At 46.1% G+C, this 24950-nt stretch overlaps 1 protein-coding gene across 1 annotated transcript in view; it reads left to right on the forward strand.

Annotated features, from left to right (window-relative positions):
• The window catches only part of LOC139416366 (nucleolar protein 4-like), a 122690-nt gene that overhangs the window by 22576 nt on the left and 75164 nt on the right, over positions 1-24950 (forward strand). Inside the window, exons 2-3 of the mRNA XM_071164903.1 lie at positions 14042-14194; positions 18360-18471. Of these exons, the coding sequence (XP_071021004.1) occupies positions 14042-14194; positions 18360-18471 (265 nt within the window). The remainder of the gene's footprint in view (positions 1-14041; positions 14195-18359; positions 18472-24950) is intronic.

Consider the following 24950-nt stretch of genomic DNA (forward strand, 5'->3'; position numbering starts at 1 on the left):
GGGAACCAGGTGTGCGCAATGAGACAAGACAGTCCGGGGTAATGATCCAGTTCAGTGACACCTAGAAGGCCGGTGACGTAGACCTCCGGAGCTGGTGAACGACATTTTTTATTTATTTTTTACCTTTATTTAACCAGGCAAGTCAGTTAAGAACAAATTCTTATTTTCAATGACGGCCTGGGAACAGTGGGTTAACTGCCTGTTCAGGGGCAGAACGACAGATTTGTACCTTGTCAGCTCGGGGGTTTGAACTCGCAACCTTCCGGTTACTAGTCCAACGCTCTAACCACTAGGCTACCCTGCCGCCACATGAGCAGCAATACTGGGGGAATCCGTGACAGATATGCATCGGTTGGTCAAAGATACCTTTTTAAAAAAAAAAGGTAGTGGCATGTATCAGAAAACCAGTCAGTATCTGGTGTGACTATAATTTTCCTCATGCAGTGTGACACATGTCCTCCTCAAAGAGTTGATCAGGCTGTTGATTGTGTCCTGTGGAATGTTGTCCCACTCCTCTTCAATGGCTGTGTGAGGTTGCTGAATATTATTGGCCTGAACTAGAACACGCTGTCGTACATGTTGATCCAGAGCATCCTAAACGTGCTCAATGGGTGACATGTCTGGTGTGTATGCAGGCCATGGAAGAACTGGGACATTTTCAGATTCCAGTAATTGTGTACAGATTCTTGCTACATGGGGCTGTGCATTATCATGCTGAAACATAAGGTGATGGCGGCGGATGAATGGCACGACAATGTGCCTCAGGATCTCGTCACTGAATCTCTGTGCATTTAAATTGCCATCGATAAAATGGAAATTGAGTTCGTAGTCTGTAGCTTATTGCCTGCCCATATCATAACCCCATCGCCACCATGGGGCACTCTGTTCACAACGTTGACATCAGCAAACCGCTCACCCCCACAACGCCATACACGCTGTCTACCATCTGCCCTGTACAGTTGAAACCGGGATTAATCCGTGAAGAGCACACTTCTCCAGCGTGCCAGTGGCCATCGAAGGTGAGCATTTGCCCACTGAAGTCGGGTTAAAACGCCAAACTGCAGTCAGGTCAAGACCCTGGTGAGGACAACGAGCATGCAGATGAGCTTCCCTGAGACAGTTTCTGACAGTTTGTGCAGTAATTCTTCAATTGTGCAAACCCCCAGTTTCATTAGCTCTCCGGGCGGTTGGTCTCAGACGATCCCGCAGGTGAAGAAGTCAGATGTGGGCTGGCGTTGTTACACGTGGTCTGCGGTTCTGAGGCCAGTTGGACATACTGCCAAATTCTCTTAAGACGACATTGGTAGCGAAATGAACATTCAATTCTCTGGCAACAGCTCTGGTGGACATTCCTGCAGTCAGCATGCCAATTGCACACTCCCTCAACTTGAGACATCTGTGGCATTGTGTTGTGTGACAAAACTGCACATTTTAGAGTGGCCTTATACTGTCCCCTGCACAAGGTGCAGCTGTGTAATGATCATGCTGTTTAATCAGCTTCTTGATATGCCACACCTGTCCGGTGGTTTATCTTGGCAAAGGAGAAATGCTCACTAACAGGGATGTAAACAAATTTGTACACAAAATTTGAGAGAAACAAACTTTTTGAGCGTATGGAAAATTTCTGGGATCTTTTATTTCAGCTCATAAAACATGAGACCAACACTTTACATGTTTTGTTTCTATTTTTGTTCAGTATATATTCAAAATACCGTGCTCAGATAAAAAAGATTGAAGTTGCTTCTTCGAGAATCTTAGCTAGCTAGACATGGAAACCTGGAGATGGGACGATAATGATCAAGATCACTACTATCCCCATCCTTATGAAGTGGTAGCACATACGCTGTTTTCTATACTTTTGGAATATTTCCTGATTACAATGTTAGATTTAAGATATGGGTTACTAAGCCAACAATGAGGGGGCAGCACACTTGAGCACACCCAGTGGAGTTCTTGGAATATATTACAAGTATACAAGTAAGGCATCAAGGACTTCCTTTTTTGCGAATGACAGAAAACATGTTTGAAAGTTTTTCCTCCCTGTGACATACAACTTTAAGTACTTTTGTGCTCAAAGATAGTTTTTTATAAATACACTCAACACACAGTTCTGATGAGAGATCTATTTGGAGACATTTCACGAAACAGTTGCCATGCCAGTGACAGTAGTCAACCTGTGTCATCACTCTACAAGTGGGAGTGTGTGTTAGTCCACTGTCATGTCTCTGAACTGTCAACACCGTTCTGAAACAGCAGCATACTGGAATACTGAAACAGCAGCATACTGAAACAGCAGCATACTGAAATACTGAAACAGCAGCATACTGAAATACTGAAACAGCAGCATACTGGAATACTGAAACAGCAGCATACTGGAACACTGAAACAGCAGCACACTGAAATACTAAAACAGCAGCATACTGGAACTCTGATACAGCAGCATACTGAAATACTACAACAGCAGCATACTGGAACTCTGATACAGCAGCATACTGGAACACTGATACAGCAGCATACTGGAACACTGAAACAGCAGCATACTGGAATACTGAAACAGCAGCATACTGGAACACAAACAGCAGCACACTGAAATACTAAATCAGCAGCATACTGAAACAGCAGCCTACTGGAATACTAAAACAGCAGCATACTGGAATACTAAAAGAGCAGCATACTGAAACAGAAGCATGCTGAAATACTGAAACAGCAGCATACTGAAACAGAAGCACACTGAAATACTAAAACAGCTATAATATAATACAGAAAAATTATTGATACACTATCAAAGGGCAAATGTCTAGTAAACCACACACACTGTAGAGACATATAATACACACACACACACACACACACACACACACACAGGGCCATAGGGCCATAGGACCGACCCATTGACAGGCCAAATGGAAGGCTTTCATCAAAGACCAGTGAACAAAAAGGCAATTACATCACATCCGAGTTGAAAGGGATGAATGTTATTAGCTAGTTGGGTTCTGGATTCATTAGAGATAATATTGCACCTCTCCAGAGCGAGCCAAGCTGAGGTCAGAGGTGGACACTGCATACAATGCTGGATTGGTTAGTCACTACTGCTACTCTTGCTATAGTAGTAGTGCTGTCTTTTCAGGAGGTTTAATTCTCATAAGTCAAAATGTAATTTAAATGAACTTCCTGAATTGACAGATTTTCAGTTTCTACACACCAGTTGACTTGGCCTTGATATATGTACCTCTGTGTGTTCTGTGTTGAAAGGTATGGCTCATTGCAGTGCACTGTTTGGCTGTGTTAGCTATGCACTGCTCTGTGATTGTTTGTTAGAGACGAGCATACTCCAAGCACTACAGATGCTTGCACACACACACACACACACACGCACACACACACTGACCCACTTCTACTACTTCCAGCCTAAGCTAAGAGGCCTCTGGGTGTAGCAAGTCAGCCACTACCCCTCTGGTTGAAGGATGTGGTATAGCTGTAAAAAACTCTGTACTAAAGCACGCACACGCAGGCAGGCAGGCGCACGCACGCACGCTCACACACACACACACACCATGTGGTATGAATTGAAGGCGGGGCATCTCTGCGTGTGGGGCTATGGATGTGGCCTTGTCCCCTCTATCTAACTGTGTGCATGTTGTGTGTGTGCATTTATGGGGCAGTGTGTGTGGTGGCCTAGCTGTGGGGGCGGTGTGTCGTCCAGCTGCCTGCTAGCTCGCTATGTCTTGGACACAAAGTCGATGTTTGTACGAGAACACGGCTCTGCTCACCTCCCCCCTGGCATTCTCACAGTTGCCATGGTGAACAGCTTTTTTGGTTCTCAATGGAGGAGAAATTAACACCGTTTTTAATTGGCTCTGGGGCCTCAATTTTGAACCTCCTCCCCCTCCATTACCCAGCTAGCCAACCTCCATAAGCCAACCGAAGGGAGTGTCGTTTCCTCATTATTAGACAATGGCCCGTCCATATGAACACACACATATATCTGAAGGACCCTGCTCTACAGGAGGTTACCTTTGCATTCCATTGACATCCCCCTGCAGGTGACCTGTACTATGTGCACGAGGCATGACCCATCCCGACTCACCCAGTCACTCACTGAATGAACAAGTGGAACGTCCTCGCACACTCTCGGTCTTCTGTAGGTTCTGACTGAGTGTGCTCTACGGTGTGCGAGAGGGAGACGGCGAGAGGGTGAGCAGTGGGGAGAGGTGGCGATGGAGCGGGAGTGCTAAGGATGGAGGGATTTAGAGAGCATGGCTTTGTGAAATCCCCATGATGCCTCCTCTTTCTCCCGTCTCTCTCAGGAGAGGATGCTGCTGTGGGACAAAGGACTGCCTCTCCAACCCCCTCCCCCTCCTCTCACTGTGCCCCTCTCTGCTCTGCCAACGCCGCTGGATAATTAGCCCTGCTACGGCGCCTCACTGGGACTGGGGCCTGAGTCTGTCTGTTTGTCTGTACAGGGTAATTGCAACGCAACAAGCAACACTCCCTCCCTAAAAGCATGCTGTAATGACAACGGTGGTGATAATACCAGTATCACTGCTGCAGCTTTGCTGCAAGTAGCGATACAGCTAAAGACACTGATGACGATGATAACGATAACCATTGACTACTACCTCTCATCATCATCACCCTTTTAAAATATGCTATTGGTAGTCCCTATAACAGGTGGGCTACTGGGGTATTCATTCCATGATGTTATTGGTAGTCCCTATAACAGGTGGGCTACTGGGGTATTCATTCCATGATGTTATTGGTAGTCCATATAACAGGTGGGCTACTGGGGTATTCATTCCATGATGTTATTGGTAGTCCCTATAACAGGTGGGCTACTGGGGTATTCATTCCATGATGTTATTGGTAGTCCCTATAACAGGTGGGCTACTGGGGTATTCATTCCATGATGTTATTGGTAGTCCCTATAACAGGTGGGCTACTGGGGTATTCATTCCATGATGTTATTGGTAGTCCCTATAACAGGTGGGCTACTGGGGTATTCATTCCATGATGTTATTGGTAGTCCCTATAACAGGTGGGCTACTGGGGTATTCATTCCATGATGTTATTGGTAGTCCCTATAACAGGTGGGCTACTGGGGTATTCATTCCATGATGTTATTGGTAGTCCCTATAACAGGTGGGCTACTGGGGTATTCATTCCATGATGTTATTGGTAGTCCCTATAACAGGTGGGCTACTGGGGTATTCATTCCATGATGTTATTGGTAGTCCCTATAACAGGTGGGCTACTGGGGTATTCATTCCATGATGTTATTGGTAGTCCCTATAACAGGTGGGCTACTGGGGTATTCATTCCATGATGTTATTGGTAGTCCCTATAACAGGTGGGCTACTGGGGTATTCATTCCATGATGTTATTGGTAGTCCCTATAACAGGTGGGCTACTGGGGTATTCATTCCATGATGTTATTGGTAGTCCCTATAACAGGTGGGCTACTGGGGTATTCATTCCATGATGTTATTGGTAGTCCCTATAACAGGTGGGCTACTGGGGTATTCATTCCATGATGTTATTGGTAGTCCCTATAACAGGTGGGCTACTGGGGTATTCATTCCATGATGTTATTGGTAGTCCCTATAACAGGTGGGCTACTGGGGTATTCATTCCATGATGTTTGTAGTTGTGTTATATTTCTCCTGCTGCTGGGTGGTACAGTATGGGCAGAAAATAGCACATAGAAAAGCGGGCGATACAACATAGCAGGCAGCGTGTGAGCACGCTGGGGTGGTGAGGAGATGAGGGACGAGGGGAGGATGAGGGGAGGCATAGAGAAGTGATCTGGAGTGTCTGGAGAGGGATATTGGGATTGTTGAGTGTTTTAATCCTCGACTGGAGAGAGAGCAGAGGAGGAGCCCGCCAGCACCGTAACCCAACTAACGCTAACATAATGAAGCATGGTCAAAGGACTGGAGAGAAGAAGAGGAGGAGAAACAGGAGAGAGGATGGGGTGGGGGGAGGGGGTGGGTGTAGAGAGAGCAGGATAGGGTAAAGAAAGATACAGAGAGAGGTGGGGGAGGAGGGAGATGGAACAGGGGCATCTGAAGAATGAGAGCAAAGGAGAGAGGATTTGAGAGAGGGAGAAAAACGGGATGGGGATAGTAAGATGGGGAAGGAAGGAGAAGCGCGGCTGTAGCCATTCTGCTATGCCAGACTGTGCCACCCAGCCCTCTGGAAGCTGTGACGACAGACAGACAGGCAGACACAGAGCCTTGCCCTGGTTGGCACACGCTGGGCACCCTGTGGACACCCTGATCTGTAATCAGTTTGTTTACTAACGCAGCCATTTAGGGAAGATTGGCCCATAAAATGGGACTGGCTGTCAGATTCACTGTGAGATAACAGAGCTGTGAACACAATACACTTAACCCTTTTCTCCAGCCTCTTCCCTGTCTCTCTGTCTCCTATTCTTTCTTTCTTTCTTTCTTTCTTTCTTTCTTTCTTTCTTTCTTTCTCTCTGTACCCATCGCGCACGCTCTCTTTCTCCCTCTCTCTCTCTCTCTCCCTGAGCCCCATCTGTATTGTGTTTCTGAGACGGCTCATCTTAAAGGGGTGTCTCTTGTTTGTCTCTCTCTCTCGCTCTCTCTCTCTGACTGACTGGAGAGAACAGAAGAGAACATAAACAGGTCACCAACGTACGTATGCTTTGTAGAGCCACATTCCACTGCAGCTGTGCCTGCCTGCAGCCCGCAGCCTGCAGCCTGCTCCGAGGCGTGTACCCACTACCCACAACAATGATGAGGTTGCCCGATGCATAAAGAGGATGATTAGGGAATTGGCAGCGGTATATACTAGTACTATATCTGGGCTTAATAACGGTTGGCAAAAAAACAAAGGCATGGGGCTGCATGTACACACACACACACACACACACACACACACACCTCAGTGGATAGAAAGCCAGGCTGCTTATGTTAGTATGGTTAGGAGATGTTTTATCATTGATGTTATCACACCAGCTGGGTCTTTTGTTATTTTAAGCTTGGGTATGGGATGGCTTTCTGTGTGTTTGTGTGTTTGATTATGGGCCTGTCTACATGTGTGCTCTTGATGAGCATGTTTGTGAGCATATGTGTGTAAGTGTCCTGTGTGTGTGTGTGTGTGTGTCCTGGAAGTGAAGCAGGTTGTCTGCATCTGCTTGCTTCTGCAGCTGGACACACTCATTCCCGTCTGCAGGGGCTGTGCACGCTGCTGCTCTCCTCCTTCCTCCATCCCTTCATCCCTCCATTCTGAGCCGTCCACCGGAGAGGAGAGGAGGAGAGGGGGTGGGGTGGGCTGGGATGGCAGGGCGAGGGCCAGGCAGCCGTTTACTGAATCGACCCCTTGCGTCTCCTAGCAACAGGGCTGTTTGGAACGGGACGGGGGAGTTGAAGAGAGCGAGAAAGGCAGAAAGAGAGATGGGGGGGGGGGGGGGGGTGGAGAGAGGTAGAAGGAGGGAAAGAGAGGAGGAAGGCTGCACTAATTATGTGCCGCTGGAGAGACCACAGGCCTGGAGGTGCGGTGGAAAAGGGGATGGAGCCGGGGAGAGAGAGATTGAGAGAGAGAGAGCAGGGATGAGGGGAGTTTGGGAGTGAAGGGTCGAGGGAGGAATCACAGAGGGAGATGGAGGGAGTTAGGGATAGAGAGATGAGATGGCTAGATAGATGGAACGATAGATAAACGCGTGGTGGCACAGTAAGCACAGATCCTCGCATTGTAAGGTCGTCAAAAAACATAGCAGGACATTTATTTCTACCCTTTGGTCGTTTCACTCTGTTCGCTTTCATGCCCCTCTGTTGCTTTCTTGTCAGGGTCCAGTGTCAGCATCATATATCAAAACGTTTTGTGTTTGAGTGTGTTGCCTGCTGCCTCGGACTATCCCTTGGTTAAATTGGATGCTATCCAGCTGAACTTTGTTCTCTACGACCATAATTCACTCCCATGCATGAGCAGTATTTACATGTGTATGTGCGTATGCACGGGTTGCACGAGGGCTTCCTGAAACGGGAAAATAAAGGAACCGTCAACATAAAGTGTCTTCATAGAGGGTTGGTCCACCACGAGCCAGAACGGCTTCAATGCACCTTGGCATAGATTCTACAAGTGTCTGGAACTCTATTGGAGGGATGCGACACCCTTCTTCCTCGGGAAATTCCATCATTTGGTGTTTTGTTGATGGTGGGGGGAAAACGTAGTCTCAGGGGCCGCTTCAGAATCTCCCCAAAAAAAGTGTTCAAGAACCACACCTGTGTGGAAGCTCCTGCTGTCAATGTACTTTGTATCCCTCATTCACTCAAGTGTTTCCACTGTATGTTGGCAGTTGCCTGTACATAGGCTACATGTTTATGTATGTATGTTTGTTTGTTCGGTCATGTGCGGCAGGCAGCCTAGCCCTCTTTCCCTTTCTTTTTCTCTCTCCCTGTGCTGTGACTTTGATCCCATCGCCGGGCAGGCAGGGAGTGGGGGTTGGAGGCGAGGGGGTGGCCACTGTCCTGTCCTGTCTGCTGTGACCCCCCCCCCCCCCCCCTTCCTCCCCCCCGTGCCCCACATATATCCGTACACGCAGGTTTCTGCTGTCGCACACGCTATCGTCCCGGGCCACTGATGTGCCCTACAACCGTATGGGGGGGGGGGGGTGCGTCATCATATGTCCCAGGCAGCCACAGGGACAGTGGGTAGGCAGGCAGCCCACGTGTCCTTCCCTGGTAGTAGTCATACCTCCTGGAGGTAGAGTGGTATGGTGGGTGTGGGCCAGTGAATTCCTCTCCTTTGACCTCTCTGTAAAGGGCATGACTGCTGGAGCTGGCACAGTGGCACACCATGCAGCTCTACAAGCTTTAGAGCAGGGTCGTATTCATTATGACACACTGTAGTAAACGTTTTTTGCAACAGACAAATAAGACCCAGCATTGTCCTATGTTAATGTCAAATGTTATCCGCAAAGGGCCTTGTCGGTCATCTATAGAGTAATCAACAACAGTCCCCTTGTCTCATCGATGCCTCTACCTGTCAATGAGAAATAGCATCCTCATCATCGTCGTCATCATCATCACTAGGGTTACGTCGGGCGTGTAGAGAGCTGGCACTTTAGAAGCATGCAGCCCCCTCTGCCCCACACACCATCGAAATATAATGAATAGAACGGGCTTGGAACCTCTAACCCTGGCAATTTGACTGGTCAACTCATGGGTACACAATGACTGCCTGGTATTGTGACACAATCATTTCCATGGTAATGTTTCATTCAAATGATGTTAACTGATGTGGCTTTGTTGAATCAACAAATCGCGTGACTCAGTTATGGGTACACTTCCTGCTTTTATTTCCTGCTTTTTGTTCCTGTTTTGCTCTTATGGGTACACTCGCAATGGCCGCCTGTCCATCCATTAAGCCATTCATTTTATTTCTATGCCGCACGCCGCTCCATGCTGCCATGGCAACCCTCGTTACCTGCCGCTAGTGACAGCCGGAGCAAGGGAGAGCGGCAGAGGGATTGAGGTAGAGTGAGAAGGGTAGGGTGAGACCGGGGGGGAGAGAGAGAGAAAGACAGGCTTGCAGAAGGAATAACTTGTAGACTAAGGGAAAAAAAGGATTTGGAAGGGGAGGAAAAAGGAGGGTGGTGAGGGATTCTGAGAGAATAGAGGGAGTTTAGGGGGAAGGAGGAGTGCAAGTGGGGTTGGGGGGGGGGGGGGTGAGTGCGTTAGTGCATTGACTGACTTCCTGTCTATTGCTTCTGCTAAAGGATGCACAGGGATCGACGTTTTAAACAGCAATGAGGAGAGAAGTACCCCCCCAACACACACAAAACCTCCCCCATGTTCACCTGTCGGCTCCAATGAGTCCCACACAAAGCCAGTGGTGTGGCGTGCCCAGCAACACAAAACAGACATCTCAGCTCAGCTCACATACTGGGAATATACTCACATTAGGAGAGAACGACTGTGGAAAGATGAGACCATATTTAAGAAATAGAAGGTTAGAGCATAAAACAAGGGCAGAAAAAATGAGGAACGAGTCAGAGAGAATGTGGTGCGTGTGACTTGTTTGTAGGGGTATTTTGGATCATGTGTAAATCCACACACCGTTTGTTGACACAATTCAAGTTTTACTAGGTGCAGCCTGTGTCACATGACCCGCTGCCCCGCACACCTGCCCACGAGGTTGGCACTCCGGTTGTCATGGCAGCAAGTTTTGCCTTATGGTGAGCAGAATGCTGGTTGGAAGTAAAATGGTTTTTCCCCCACACCCATTTCTAGCCAGGACCTGTTTGTGTTGTGTGCTCTTTTGTGCTGTTGAAGCTTGAGCTTGGATCTCTGAACAGGATTCGTGTAAAGATAGGCCATGGATCCTGATAGATTAATTATCAATTGTGAAGATGGAAACATGAAGAATTCCACAAAATGAGAATGAAATGACTTCATTAAATGTAATGTTTTGTTCATATTTTCTAAGGTGGAGAGTACCAATGACAGATTCGAGTTTTATGGTTCTTTTAGTTTTGGTTCTGTTGCCGATGGTCATTTTGAAGATCCTGAACAAAGAAAAAAGATCTCACCTCACCCCTCTTACCATGACGGTTTTGTCAGTTTGTTGACCACACACTTTAGCCGGGATGAGAATACAATGATTCACCAGTCAGTGAAAGAAACAAACAATCAAACAAAGGCTATGAAAAAATACGCCTCAAAGAGCCATTTCTCTGTAGAAATTTAAAGTGCATTTAAATGCATCACCTGCTGTTTTTTCACAGGGACTTTGTGTGTGTGTGTGTGTGCTCCTGGCAGGTATCCCCCCTCCCAATCTCTCTCCCCCTACTACACACACAGCTCTCCACTGGCCTTGTGGGAGAATAGGGAGGTTCCCATCAAGACTTCCAGATATTCCAGCATTTCTCTCCTTCTCTCTCCCAGTGTGGGAGATACAGAGCTGGGTGGGAATCTCCTCCCTGCTTTGTTTTCTTTGTGTGTGTGTGTGTGTGTGCAGGGCCAGATTAAGAAATCATATGCCCTATGGCATTGTTTATTTTTTTTATCAGACCACCTCAAACCCTTTCTGGCACAACATCATTTTCTGTAAACAATGGTAAATGTACTTTTGACAAAAAAGCCCTTTTATAATAAAGCCATAGTAACATTTGCCATGTGGCATACAGGATACATACAGGATACATACAGGATACATACAGGCTACATACAGGCTACATACAGGCTACATACAGGATACATACAGGATACATACAGGATACATACAGGATACATACAGGATACATACAGGCTACAGGATTTTCACACATGAGGATTTTATTTTGTTGCAGCGTCAATTATTATTATTTTTTGCATTTTTAAAAACTATTAGCTGAATCTTGTTGAATACCACACAAATGACCAACATGAGTGCCTACTCCGACAAACTGAGATCAATCTGGTTTTGAATTCAAACAAACCCAGCCCAAATCATTATCCCAGGCCAATGGAGCGACACACAGATTGTCAAATATTAGGAGCCAATATATATACAGTATATATATCATAGGCTACTAAATAAAATGCCCAGTGGCAAACTGACTCATCTAATGACGAAGAGGAAGCCATGGGCTACTCACGGTGATGGCCGACGCACTCTGCATGGCAATCTCAAGATGAGCTACTTTGAAAAACAGTGCTGCTGTTAGCTACAAATTGGAGGTTGTTGAGAAAAAAGGGTTACTATTGGTTCTACGGTTCTCTTTGCAGCAGTAGGCATTTGCTTTCCAAACGTTTTTCCTGCGATTGCATTTTGAAATCTGCAAAAGGCAAACCTACAGCTTGTGTGTGTATAAGGTAGTTGTTGTGAAATTGTTAGAGGACTTGTTAGATATTACTGCATGGTTGGAACTAGAACATTAACATCTGCTAACCATGTGTATGTGACCAATAAAATGTGGTTTGATTTGATTTTCAGCTGCAACCAACCATAGAAATATAATTTATAGATGGGCAGTTCCCATTCAAGTCAGGACTGGCATCCATTCCTGGTGTACCCATGAGCTTAGCAGTCAAAATGCCATGGTTAAGTGATACAAAAGCCTTCTATGGATTATATGTCTATGGCCCAACGCAACAAGCTGTAGCCTATTTAGAACGTATGAGGCCCAAACTGTGGCCTTTCTGACTGTAGTCATACCAGTAACTGCCAAAATAACGGAAACCCTTAAGTAAACAAGGGATAGAAAGTATATGTTAAGGTGTGGGGTGCATTTTCCTGCCATGGTTTAGGTCCACTTGTAGAACCTATGCCAAGGCACATTGAAGCTGTTCTGGCAGCTGATCGTGGCGCGACACTCTTTTAAGACGCTTTCTGTTGGTGTTTCCTTCATTTTGGAAGATACCTGTATGTGCTTGTGATAACACTTAAATCCACAGTTCTTTTGAATAAACTATTGATCCTCTGTGGCTAAATGATGCTCTCTGGTGTACTTTGAACATTTAGAGCCGGCTCCTGTGGTTGGATAAAACCATATATTTTTTTTAATGTTGCCTCTTGGGCCCAGCTCCTGACTCACACAGTTGACCAGTCACATTTATTTAAAATGCAGTTTTTATTTTTATGTTTTATTAATGAGTTACCCAATCAAGGCAGGGCCCCCCAGTTACCTACGTGGGCCCCCTACCTCCTCTCCTCCCCCATCTGATGATTAGAAGAGTGGCAGCAGGAAGAAGCAGGCTAACTACACTCACTGAGATTGGAATCTTCCTGTGGTTGGCGGTTGCAGTGACATTTAACAATATATATATATATACTACATATATAATATATATATTTCCTTTATTATTATTTTTTACATCTTTTTTTCAGAACGATTTACCTTTATTTATTTTAGCTGTTTTTTGGGCCACCCTGCGGGCCTGGGCCAAGGGGATTCAGCCCCGGTAAAGCCCCTGCATTAACCCGGCCCTGTGTGCATGCATACCAATGCTGCTATTGGCGAGGACATTCTCTGCTTTACTGTTAATGTGAGTTTGTGAGTTCTACCCACAAAATACAGCCTAGCACTCTGGTACCCTGCAAACCATCGCTGTTCGCTGTTTTACGCCCAGAGTTGTAATGGAGTCTGTTGCACATGTTGTTAATGGTTGCTGTTCATATAATGACTTGTACATTGCTAGAGATGACCACCTTGTCGACATGGTCTCTACTGAGGTGAGACAGGTGGTCTCACCAACAGCACACATACACAAGCAACCTCTTGTCAGCAGAGCCTGGATTGATGTCGGTGATAATGTGTTTTCTTGTATGCTGAATAAGCCAGATATTGATTTTGTGTGTGTGTGGAAGTGGGCTGCTCATTGGACTGCTACATGGAGCAGGCCTTTTCTGACAAGCTGCTTAAATACCAGGCCCCCCCGTGTCATTTCTGAACAGCATCGGATACCAGTCCAAGCTTGCTGTGGTGATATTGGGAAGTCTCGGTCATGTTCACAGGCTGACAGTACCTGGCCTTCAGATAGCAGGCCTACATAAGACGAAGGTGAAGCAGCTAGCGATGTACTGCTCTGTGTCAGCAGTCATGGGCAGCCTTGCTGTGTGGAGAACAAGGTGCTATCTGTCCACATATCCCTGTCCTGAAATGTTACAATCCTTCTTGTATGAATTATGATTTGTGGATTTAAATCAATTATATTTTTAAAGTGTGTGTGTGTGTGTGCGTGTGCGTGCGTGCTCCTGGCAGGTCTCCCCCTCCCAATCTCCCTCCCCCTAGTACACACACAGCTCTCTAGTGACCTGACCTTGTGGTATAATAGAGAGGTTCCCAACAAGACTTCCTGAAAATCCAGCATTTCTCTCCTTCCCTCTCCCAGTGTGGGAGATACAGAGCTGGGTGGGAATCTCCTCCCTGCCTTGGTGTGTGTGTGTGTGTGTGTGTGTGTGTGTGTGTGTGTGTGTGTGTGTGTGTGTGTGTGTTCGTTTGTTTGTCTGTGTGTAGCCTTGGTGCCTGTAGGCCTCATCCAAAGGATCCAGCCTGCTAACGTACCACTCCTTCTCCTCTCCTCCTCTCCTGCAGTGTGCGGATGGGGGCTCTGGGTCCGACTCCTCTCTGAAGAGGGTGGCAGTGGTGGAGGACTTCTTTGACATCATCTATGCCATGCACGTAGATATCAGCGCCGACCCCGGCAAATCACCCAAACACGCCGGACAGAAGAAGACCTACAAAGCGGTGAGAAGACACTCAGTCTTTCTCTCTAACTCTTGTTTCTCACTCTTCCCCTTATGCTGTATCATTCTCTTCTATCACACAGTCACCCTTACTTAAACGTTCTCCTCCTTTACCTCATTATCTTGGCCTACTGCCTCTCTCTTTCCACTTCCCTCTGTAAGGGCTCCAGTAAGGGCTCCACACTCTTCTTTGTAAGGGCTCCAGTAAACAAGGTTCTAAAATTGCCCTCCTGACCATGGTATAAGACGTGTAAGGGCATACTAGGTTCGGTTTGCTTCTAGCAGAACTCGGCTAGGCGAAGTGAAGGTCTGTGCCTCGCATACTCCTTCAAAAGACCTTCGCTTGAAAAACAAGAAAAAAGAGGCAATATTACGGTTTGTCCCTCTTGAGTTGCCATAACAACAAGTAGACTTCCAAATGAATCTAAGCTGACTCAATCTGTAATAAATGTTTACTTTTTTGCAGAGGTTTTTAGTTCCACAATTTTACATCGAGAACTAAGATGCTTGGTGCAGTCATTTCTCAAGTGAAAAAATGTGCATGAAATATTGTTGTCTGTCTGTCGAATGACAACAAACACTTAATTGAAGAATCCCTACTGTTGACCAATCGCCGACGAAAGGGGCGTAGACTTCAGCGACCGAACGTTGACGAGCCTTGTGAAAAAACAATGTCAAGCGCACAAACATCCAGGAAAACCTTGTCGAAGACTAAAATGAGCAAAACATCACAAAATGTTGTTATATATGTACAAACTTTTTCAAACTGTTTTGGATGGGAAGCATTGCGGACGCGTTCCCCGGGTTCAGCGTTCAACAAAAAAAGAATACGAAGCTCCTCTGGTGGGAAAAATCATAACAAACATTTATATAACCCAAGCCCCTTTGTTACCTAACAGCTGTTCTTCGTCTCAGGTCCAAAAACAAAGAAACCGTGTAACAAAGAATTAACCATGTGTTTAAGAACTGTTGGCCTTCATACCCAGGGCTTGTCATGCCCATATTGTAATGCCCATATGGCATAGGGAAAGTTTTTTTTGTTTGTTGCCAGTTTATTGATTGATTGCCAGTTCCACACACAAGCATAACACATCAATTCATAAGTTCTTAATTCCTTACTTTCATAGTGGATTCATAATCACATTATCATAGGTAAATATTTCATAATAATATATTCTAAATATAATAGCACAAATAAAGAAAATCGAATTTGTTCTCGAACATGATTATTTGGCAATAATATGCTGTTGTCTGTTCCTCTCTGGCCTTTAGTATTAATTCCTGTTTCGTGACCTGTTTCTCTTTCTCTGTCCGTCTGGTCTTCAGATTCACATTCAACAACACTAACACTCTCACTTTCTCAGAATAACATTGAAATCAGGAAGGGCAACTGGCTCCTTTTAGTAGGCCAGCGGAACAATATATATATATATATATGTATATTGTATATCTTTGCTATCACGAGGGGCAAGGTAGGGAGGATGGATGTGGCTACGCAGACCCATGAGCCACTGCGGTCCCTCATGATGAGTTCCATCTTTTTGTGGCTCCCACCCCATCAAAGTTGCCCATCCCTGGTTGAAGTATTTGTATGATACTTCTAGACAATCATCTGAATATTTTCTTACACTGCAGCAGGAGTCACCACTGACCTGGAACATTCATGTTGGGCTTGGCCTTTTTCTCTTCAGTTCATTCACAGAACCTCCAGTGAACTTCATTTCAGATAAATAAACCAAAAATATCAATTAAATTTGAGTCAATAACTTTGACTCAATCTCTGTGACACATACCGCCTCCATAGCTACACCACTTTCTCTTTTTTTCATTTTTTTTATCTCACTTCTACAAGAAAATGCCTGAGATTACATTTTTTTTGTGCGTATGAAAGGAAACGTTTCACACTTTAGGGCTGGGGAGGATATGAGATTCCGGTGCCAGGCTGACCTTGTGGTCGCTGGGAGAAGGTATTTCTCTGTCTCTCCTTGACAACGATTCAGCCTTTCTCTCTCTCTGAGCATCGCCACAGTCGCTGAAGGCCAGATGTCTAGTTATATTTAGATGAAGGGTGATGGCCGCGGTGCGAAGCACACACCTGGGCCACATTCTGTTCATCATTCCTTCCTAGCTTTGTTTTAAATGGAGAGTTTTAACATAGTCTGCCGTTGGAAAATGTTGTACTAAAGTCAATGGGAGAAAACCTTTAATTTGCCCAATGTGTTGTAGTAGGACACTTTGCGTCTCAGTTGGGGATACTGCCCTCTTCTGGTTGAACATGGTAACTCATCTTTCCCTCAGTACTATAAAGGACATGCACTTTCATTTTTAGGATTTCCTTTAACTTCTAATGGATATGAATCAAATGAATTCATAAAATTACTGAAAATCAGTATCACATTCGTAGTGAGTAAAAGAGCTGTGACTGTGTAATGAGCAGAATACTTCCTCTGTTGCTGCATGTTAACTGTCGATTTCCTTTGCACACTGCCATGGCTTCCAGGGTACTTTGCCACACAGTGGGTCATGAAATGTTTATTACACACACACACACACACACACACACACACATTGAAGGACACAGGAACCTGTTGTTTCTGTCCTTCGCTGGCAGCGCTGCTCAGCCAACTTTTTGCCTACTTCTCCTCTCTGTCCCCCTCTGTGCGTTGTTACAGTTCTCTAGACCGGACAGAGCTGCGTTGGTGGGCATCCTCACCACCACAGGCCCTTTCCAGACCCACAGTTCCACCCTGTAGGCTACATGGGCTCTCTTTGTGAGCTTCTGTTGGGACTGGGAAGACAATGGCGATGGAGGCTAGCCTAGTCGTCACACACAGAGAGTCAACTCATCTGAGGGGAGCCGCTGTCTCGTTCCCCAACCCCCTCACTTTCTGTATATCCCCCCCCCCCCCCCCCCCCCCCCCCCACTCATGTCACCACTAGCACCCCTCTGGCCAGGATGGCATGGCCGCTCCTGTTTGTTAGAGCCTGAAGGAGACAGTGGCGAATCTGTGTGTGTGTGTGTGTCTGTTCTCCTGCTGCCAAGTCCAGCCTGGCCTTGCCATAAGAGCCACAGAGGGGGGAGGAATAGAGGGAGAAGTGTTTGAGGGAGGAGGGGAGAGGGGAGAGGTTGGAGGAAAGGATGACTGCAGGGACTGCATAAAAAATAAATAAAAAATGGGAACTTGACAGCAAGGGAGGGGGAGAGACAGGGAATACATTGAAAGGGAGGAAGAGAGGGTTTAGCAAAGAAAAGCACGACTGTTTATGGGTAGTCTCTCTACCAACACACATCCCTCTCTATCTCTCCATCTCTTTCTTTGTCTCCCATTAAAACCCTCTCGGTCTGCTCGACTGACTCGCCCCAGTGGCAGTGATGATATGCAGAGGGCTACGTGGTGCTTTGGGTGCATGTGTCAGATTGCCTTCTTGTCCTGTATGGGCTCGTGCTCACTACTGTTCTCCTAGAGATAATCTGGTGACACCAGGCCGCGTGTCAAATGACAAAGCGACAAACTGTCACCAAAGGCTGTGACTGACATTTGTATCTGTTTTATTCTCCTAGAGTAGACAGCACCCTGCTCTCTTCGTCACGCACGCGCGCACGCACACACACACATGTACAAACCATTAAAACCCTACTGCCAATTCCTGCCTTTACTCTTGGTGAAGGGTTTATTTATTGTCGGACACCGGTTTAACAGGAAGTCCAAACGGAGCCAGTAGAAGCAGTAGAGAAGGAGATCGAGAGGCTAATAGGCAGGGTGGAAGTTGCTGACGTATCTTGGTCACCAGTAACGGGCTGAGACAATGTGGTCTTTGTGTGAAGGGGGAGGATATTACATCTGTCCCAAGAACCTCAGTCTTACCCTTTCCCAGCTTAGCCAATACACACAGACACACACAGACAGTAATTCCTCGTCCCATTATGGTATAGCATTATAGAAACAGGTCTAATTTCCCCTCTTTTCCTCTGACAGCATGTTTATCAGCTATGTCTCTCTCTCTCTCTCTCTCTCTCTCTCTCTCTCTCTCTCTCTCTCTCTCTCTCTCTCTCTCTCTCTCTCTCTCTCTCTCTCTCTCTCTCTCTCTCTCTCTCTCTCTCTCTCTCTCTCTCTCTCTCTCTCTCTCTCTCTCTCTCTCTCTCTCTCTCTCTCTCTCTCTCTCAGATTGCGGAGACGTATGCCTTCCTACCCAGGGAGGCAGTGACCCGTTTCCTGATGAACTGTGGCGAGTGTCAGAAGAGGATGCATATCAGCCCGGGTGGAGCAGAGTTCAAAGGTTAAAAAAAAACTTTTCTCTTTCTCTGGAGCAAACTGCCGACTATCATCTCCGCTAGGCTCCTGGTGTGTCTAAATGACACCTTATTCACTATATAAAGCACTTTACCAACAGAGTCCATAGGGCTATATAGGGAATAGGGTGCCATTTTGGACACAGTGTCTGTTTAGGCCCATTTGGTAAAACTCTAGCTCTCACCAAATATCATATTATATGTCTCTTCATAACCCAGCCTTCTGTTACTGTGACTATCTGTAAAGCCTTCTGTTACTGAGACTGTCTGTAAAGCCTTCTGTTACTGAGACTGTCTGTAAGCCTTCTGTTACTGAGACTGTCTGTAAGCCTTCTGTTACTGAGACTGTCTGTAAAGCCTTCTGTTACTGAGACTGTCTGTAAAGCCTTCTGTTACTGAGACTGTCTGTAAGCCTTCTGTTACTGAGACTGTCTGTAAAGCCTTCTGTTACTGAGACTGTCTGTAAAGCCTTCTGTTACTGAGACTGTCTGTAAGCCTTCTGTTACTGTGACTGTCTGTAAGCCTTCTGTTACTGAGACTGTCTGTAAGCCTTCTGTTACTGAGACTGTCTGTAAAGCCTTCTGTTACTGAGACTGTCTGTAAGCCTTCTGTTACTGAGACTGTCTGTAAGCCTTCTGTTACTGAGACTGTCTGTAAAGCCTTCTGTTACTGAGACTGTCTGTAAAGCCTTCTGTTACTGTGACTGTCTGTAAAGCCTTCTGTTACTGTGACTGTCTTTAAGTCTTCTGTTACTGTGACTGTCTGTAAGTCTTCTGTTACTGAGACTGTCTGTAAGCCTTCTGTTACTGAGACTGTCTGTAAGCCTTCTGTTACTGTGACTGTCTGTAAGTCTTCTGTTACTGAGACTGTCTGTAAGTCTTCTGTTACTGAGACTGTCTGTAAAGCCTTCTGTTACTGAGACTGTCTGTAAAGCCTTCTGTTACTGTGACTGTCTGTAAGTCTTCTGTTACTGAGACTGTCTGTAAAGCCTTCTGTTACTGAGACTGTCTGTAAGCCTTCTGTTACTGAGACTGTCTGTAAGCCTTCTGTTACTGACACTGTTTGTAAGCCTGCTGTTACTGCAAGCCCATATTACCATGGATGAAGGAAGGGATTTTCACAGCAGTTGTGACAAAAACGGTTTTGAGAGCTGCTTTGCGCCTTCTTCTCCTCCTTCTCCTGCTGTTGGCTGTTGCCACCCAAAGGCAACCCATCCCCCCATCTCCCACCCCCTCCCTACACTACCCCCCCCCCCTCCCCCCTATTCAAATTAGTCATTGGAGTGTCCTGTATCGTTCCTAACACACTGCAATTAGCCCAATTAGGGGGCTTTTAACAAAGGAAATGGCCAGGAAACAAGCTCTTTTCTACAGTGAGAGCGACCGGAGGTTGGGGCGGGTAGTAGAGAGAGAGAGACTAGCGGGGTTAAGATGGGAAATGGAGAGAAATCTGGAGTAGGACAGAAAGATGGGGCAGAAATAAAGGAAAAGGTGAGGAGAGTCTGAAAAATGGAGAGAAATATTCAATGGCTGCCCTGCTATTTCATACATATTTTATTTGTCTATATTCAGGGGCCCTCCCATATTGACAGAGGGGCTGTCATAACTATATATATGGAGGGCCCTTACATATTACATAGGTAGTATGTAAAGTAAACCATGCCAATTAACATTAACCCCTCCCCTCCCCCCCCAAAAAACCCCTCCTCCGTCTTCATCTCCATCCCACACACACAACCCAGTGAGAGAAGTGCTCCCAGGCCCAATCTGTCAGTGTTGTGTCAACGATGATCATTAACGCTGGGTGTCGCTCATAAAGAGAGCAGCTAATTGGCTTCCTGTCCCGTGGGGGTCCTCCTCTTCCCACCCTGACCCCTCATCCCTCCAACCCCTCCAACCAAACACTCGCACGAAAGTTCAGTGCTGAATTATTGAATGCAACTCATTGCTGTATGCCGGGGCTATTTTTAATTGACTTCAGGCAGTCTTTCGCGTCAGGTCTTTCATCCGTCGTCTCTTCAACCTTCATCATGCTGTATAGGCGATGCAGTAGGAGCGGGTGTGAAGGAGGTGAAGGTTTGGACCCATATTAATGATTCCTTGGCAGTAAGGAGTGCTGATCTAGGTCTTTTTGCCTTTTCGATCATGATGAATAAAATGACATGGACGGGGGGGGGGGGGGGGGGGGGGCTGATCCTAGATCAGCACTCCTAGTCTGAGACGCGAGATTAATACAAGCCCAGGTCGCTGGTCCTGTGACGATCTCACTCCCTTCCTTATGCTGAACTCAATTCCTTAGCCAGCGTGTCTCATCTCTGTCATTTCAATTCATCTGCTGACCTACTAAAGGGACAAGGTTCTCAGGTCCGGAGTCCTGAAGGGCGGAAATACAAGGTAGACGATCAATACTTCTGCAGTAAATAGACAGGAGCGCCATCATCAATTACTGATTGATAGTGTGTGTATGTGTGTGTGTGTGTGTGTGTGCACGTGTGTATGTACAGTCCCAGTAGGTAATAAGTTGTTTGATAACGCTGATTGATTCGTGTTGATATGATCCTTGGCGAGGAGGACCCTGTAAGGAAGACGGACCATTGCCTGCACTTGAGGGATAATGTCAGTGCAGCACAGGAGAGGATAGCAGTTCAGTTATCAAGAGTTTGCAGTTATTTTGCTATATCATATACATTTTTTGTAGAGTCTTTATAAATGAACTGCTGGTATACATACACCACCTTTCAAAGGTTTGGGGTCACTTAGAAATGTCCTTGTTTTTGAAAGAAAAGCACAAAAAAAATGTGTCCATTAAAATAACATCAAATTGATGAGAAATACGGTGTAGACATTCTTAATGTTGTAAGTGACTATTATAGCTGGAAACGGCGGATTCTTTATGGACTATCTATATCGGCGTACAGAGGCCCATTATCAGCAACCATCACTCCTGTGTTCACATGGCACGTTGTGTTAGCTAATCCAAGTTTATCATTTTAAAAAGCTAATTTAGAAAAACATTTTGCAATTATGTTAGCACAGATAAAATGGGCCTTCTTTAGACTAGTTGAATATCTAGAGCATCAGCATTTGTGGGTTCGATTAAAGGCTCAAAATGGCCTGAAACAAAGAACTTTCTTTGAAACTCGTCAGTGTATTCTTGTTCTGAGAAATGAAGGCTATTTATTCCATGCGAGAAATTGTAAAAAAACTGAAGATCTCGTACAACGCTGTGTACTACTCCCTTCACTGAACAGCTCAAACTGGCACTAACTAGAATAGAAAGAGGAGTGGGAGGCCCCGGTGCACAACTGAGCAAGAAGACAAGTACATTAGAGTGTCTAGTTTGAGAAACAGATGCCTCACAAGTCCTCAACTGGCAGCTTCATTAAATAGTACCCGCAAACACCAGTCTCAACGTCAACAGTGAAGAAGCGACTCCGGCATGCTGGCCTTCTAGGAAGAGTTGCAAAGAAAAAGCCATGTCTCAGACTGGCCAATAAAAAGAAAAGATTAAGATGGGCAAAAGAACACAGACACTGGACAGAGGAACTCTGCCTAGAAGGCCAGCATCCCGGAGTCGCCTCTTCACTGTTGACGTTGAGACTAATGTTTTGCGGGTACTATTTAATGAAGGCGCCACTCTCCCATCCTCTGGTCATTCTCGTCTCTCTTTCTTGAGGAAGAATCAATACAGCTCCTGAAGCTCTCAGAGGCCAGAAGTGGGGGGAGGGGCCGTTCACCGCAGCCGCATCTAAGCCCTGCCCAACTGATTCCCCTGGGGACAGAGAGAGGCAGCCATTTAGTCCACACCATGTCCTGTCCCCTCTCGGGTGGAGCACCGACTCCCACCCCATCACAATGGGGGAAAGGTACATATGTGATCCTACAACCCTTCGCCTTTTGCAGCGGCTCATTTCAATGTATCCGCTCACAGTGAAGATGGATGGAGCTCACTTTACCCCCAAGTGCCCTCAGTACCAAAGCTCTCCTCCCGGCTCTCGTTCAATTAGCCGGGGCAGGAAGACAAAATGTCTGTTGCCACCAAGCACTGTCTCTAAACCACAGTGTTTTGACTCCGCCCCTTCCAGTAAAAAAGTATCTGTCGCAACGAAGTGTCTTGCAAATGGCGCAGAGAAAAAATCAACAAAGGGGCAACTCACCATTAAACGCTGCCAGAGGGCCCTCTGGCACCACTGGCGGGTGACTGTCATCTGACTTGTGGGTGACTCGCTGCAAGAGCAGGGAACTGGCGCGCATGCGCAACCCGACCCTGGGTCTTGTTTGCAGTTACAAAGGTGTACAGACTGCAGTTCGCTATGAAGCCAACCGTTTTCAACGGGATCCTAGCTTCAAGAAGGAGTGGCGACTCGGCTCCCATACTAGAGCAGGAAATCTATATATTGCGCAAGGGAGCAATCAGAACAATACCAGCAGAAGAGAGCCATTCTGGAGCCATTCCGGTTACTTCCTGGTTCCCAAAAATGGTGGGAGGGATAAGCCCCATTGTGGACCTATGGCTATCTGTGAAAGTTTGCTTTTAACGTGCTCTCTCGGTCTATTCGTCAAGGTGACTGGTTCACTTCAGTCGACCTGCAGGATTCTTATTTTTACAAAAGTATTCTGCCCGCACACAGGAGGTTTCTCAGATTTGCCGGGCTAGCAGGGGATTGAGAGTTTATATACATGATTACCTGCTTTGCTCCCATCACACGTGCAAGCCCGTCACACATTTTAACCCACCTCACAGAGTTAAGAGTTGAAGATCAACCAGAGAAATAGCTGTTTGGTGCCCACACAGAGAATAGAATACTTAGGCGTAAAGCTGGATTCTCTCTGTTATCACGCTACACTATCAGACGACCGCATTACATTGTCCCAACAGTGCCCTTTCCTGTTTCTCGGTTACGCTCGGAAAGTGTTTCCGAGTACGAGTACTGGGGTTGATGGCTGTGACGGGCCGCACCGCCAGAACGCACAGTAAAGATCCCTTGCCTAACGAATGTCCTTTTTCATTTTATGCACGTTAGCCCTTACTTTGCTCTATGCACATGGAGATACACATAATATATAAATGACGACGTTAACCAGTTAACCATTTTATTATTCTCAAACAAACCACGTTTTATATAATGTCTTCTGTTTACCTCTGTGTCTGAGCAGATACCGACACCATGTCTGCAGCATGGAAGCCGGCTGTGTTCTGGTAAAGGAATCCGCCACGGAAGTATAATTCTGGAGGGGATTTGGAAATCAAATCCAATTTTATTTGTCCAATGCTCCCAATACAACCTTACAGTGAAATGCTTACTTACGAGCCCTTAACCAACAATGCAGTTTTAAAAAATACGGATAAGAATAAGAAATAAAAGTAACATGTAATTAAAGAGCAGCAGTAAAATAACAATAGCGAGACTATATACAGAGGGGTACCGGTACAGAGTCCATGTGCGGGGGCACCGGTTAGTTGAGGTAATATGTACATGAAGGTAGAGTTATTAAAGTGACTATGCATAGATAATAGCAACAGAGAGTAGCAGTGGTGTAAAAGAGGGGGGGCAATGCAAATAGTCTGTGTAGCCATTTGATTAGGTGTTCAGGAGTCTTATGGCTTGGGGGTAGAAGCTGTTTATAGAAGCCTCTTGGACCTAGACTTGGCTCTCCGGTAGCACTTGCCGTGCAGTAGCAGAGAGAACAGTCTATGACTAGGGTGGCTGGAGTCTGACAATTTTTAGGGCCTTCCTCTGACACCGGCTGGTATAGAGGTCCTGGATGGCAGGAAGCTTGGCCACAGTGATGTACTGGGCCGTTCGCACTACCCTCTGTTGTGCCTTGCGGTCGGAAGCCGAGCAGTTACTGTCACGTTCTGACCTTAGTTCCTTTTTTTATGTCTCTATTATTGGTTTGGTCAGGGCGTGAGTTGGGGTGGGCATTCTATGTCTTTGTTCTATGTTTTGTATTTCTGTGTTTGGCCTGGTATGGTTCCCAATTAGAGGCAGCTATCTATCATTCCCATTGTCTCTGATTGAGAACCATACTTAGGTAGCCTGTTCCCACCTGTGTTTGTGGGTAGTTGTTTCCTGTTTTGTGTTTTGTCACCTGATAGGACTGTTTTGTTTTTTCGTTGTTTCACCTTTGTTATTTTGTGTTCAGATTTATAAAGTTAACATGGACACGTACCACGCTGCATTTTGGTCCGATCCTTCATATTCCTCATCAGACGAGGACGAGAATCGTTACAGTTACCATACCAGGCAGTGATGCATCCAGTCAGGATGCTCTCGATGGTGCAGCAGTAAAACCTTTTGAGGATCTGAGGACCGATGCCAAATCTTTTTCAGTCTCCTGAGGGGGGAATAGGTTTTGTCGTGCCCTCTATGGTAAAATCTCGCCGGATAAGAAGGCAGACAGACGTTTTACGTGCCCCAAACCGATTGTGTTTTTTTGTTTGTAACTTATTTTTGTACTTATGT

This window comes from Oncorhynchus clarkii, chromosome 9 (assembly GCF_045791955.1).
Source record: "Oncorhynchus clarkii lewisi isolate Uvic-CL-2024 chromosome 9, UVic_Ocla_1.0, whole genome shotgun sequence".
Taxonomy (NCBI): Eukaryota; Metazoa; Chordata; class Actinopteri; order Salmoniformes; family Salmonidae; genus Oncorhynchus; species Oncorhynchus clarkii.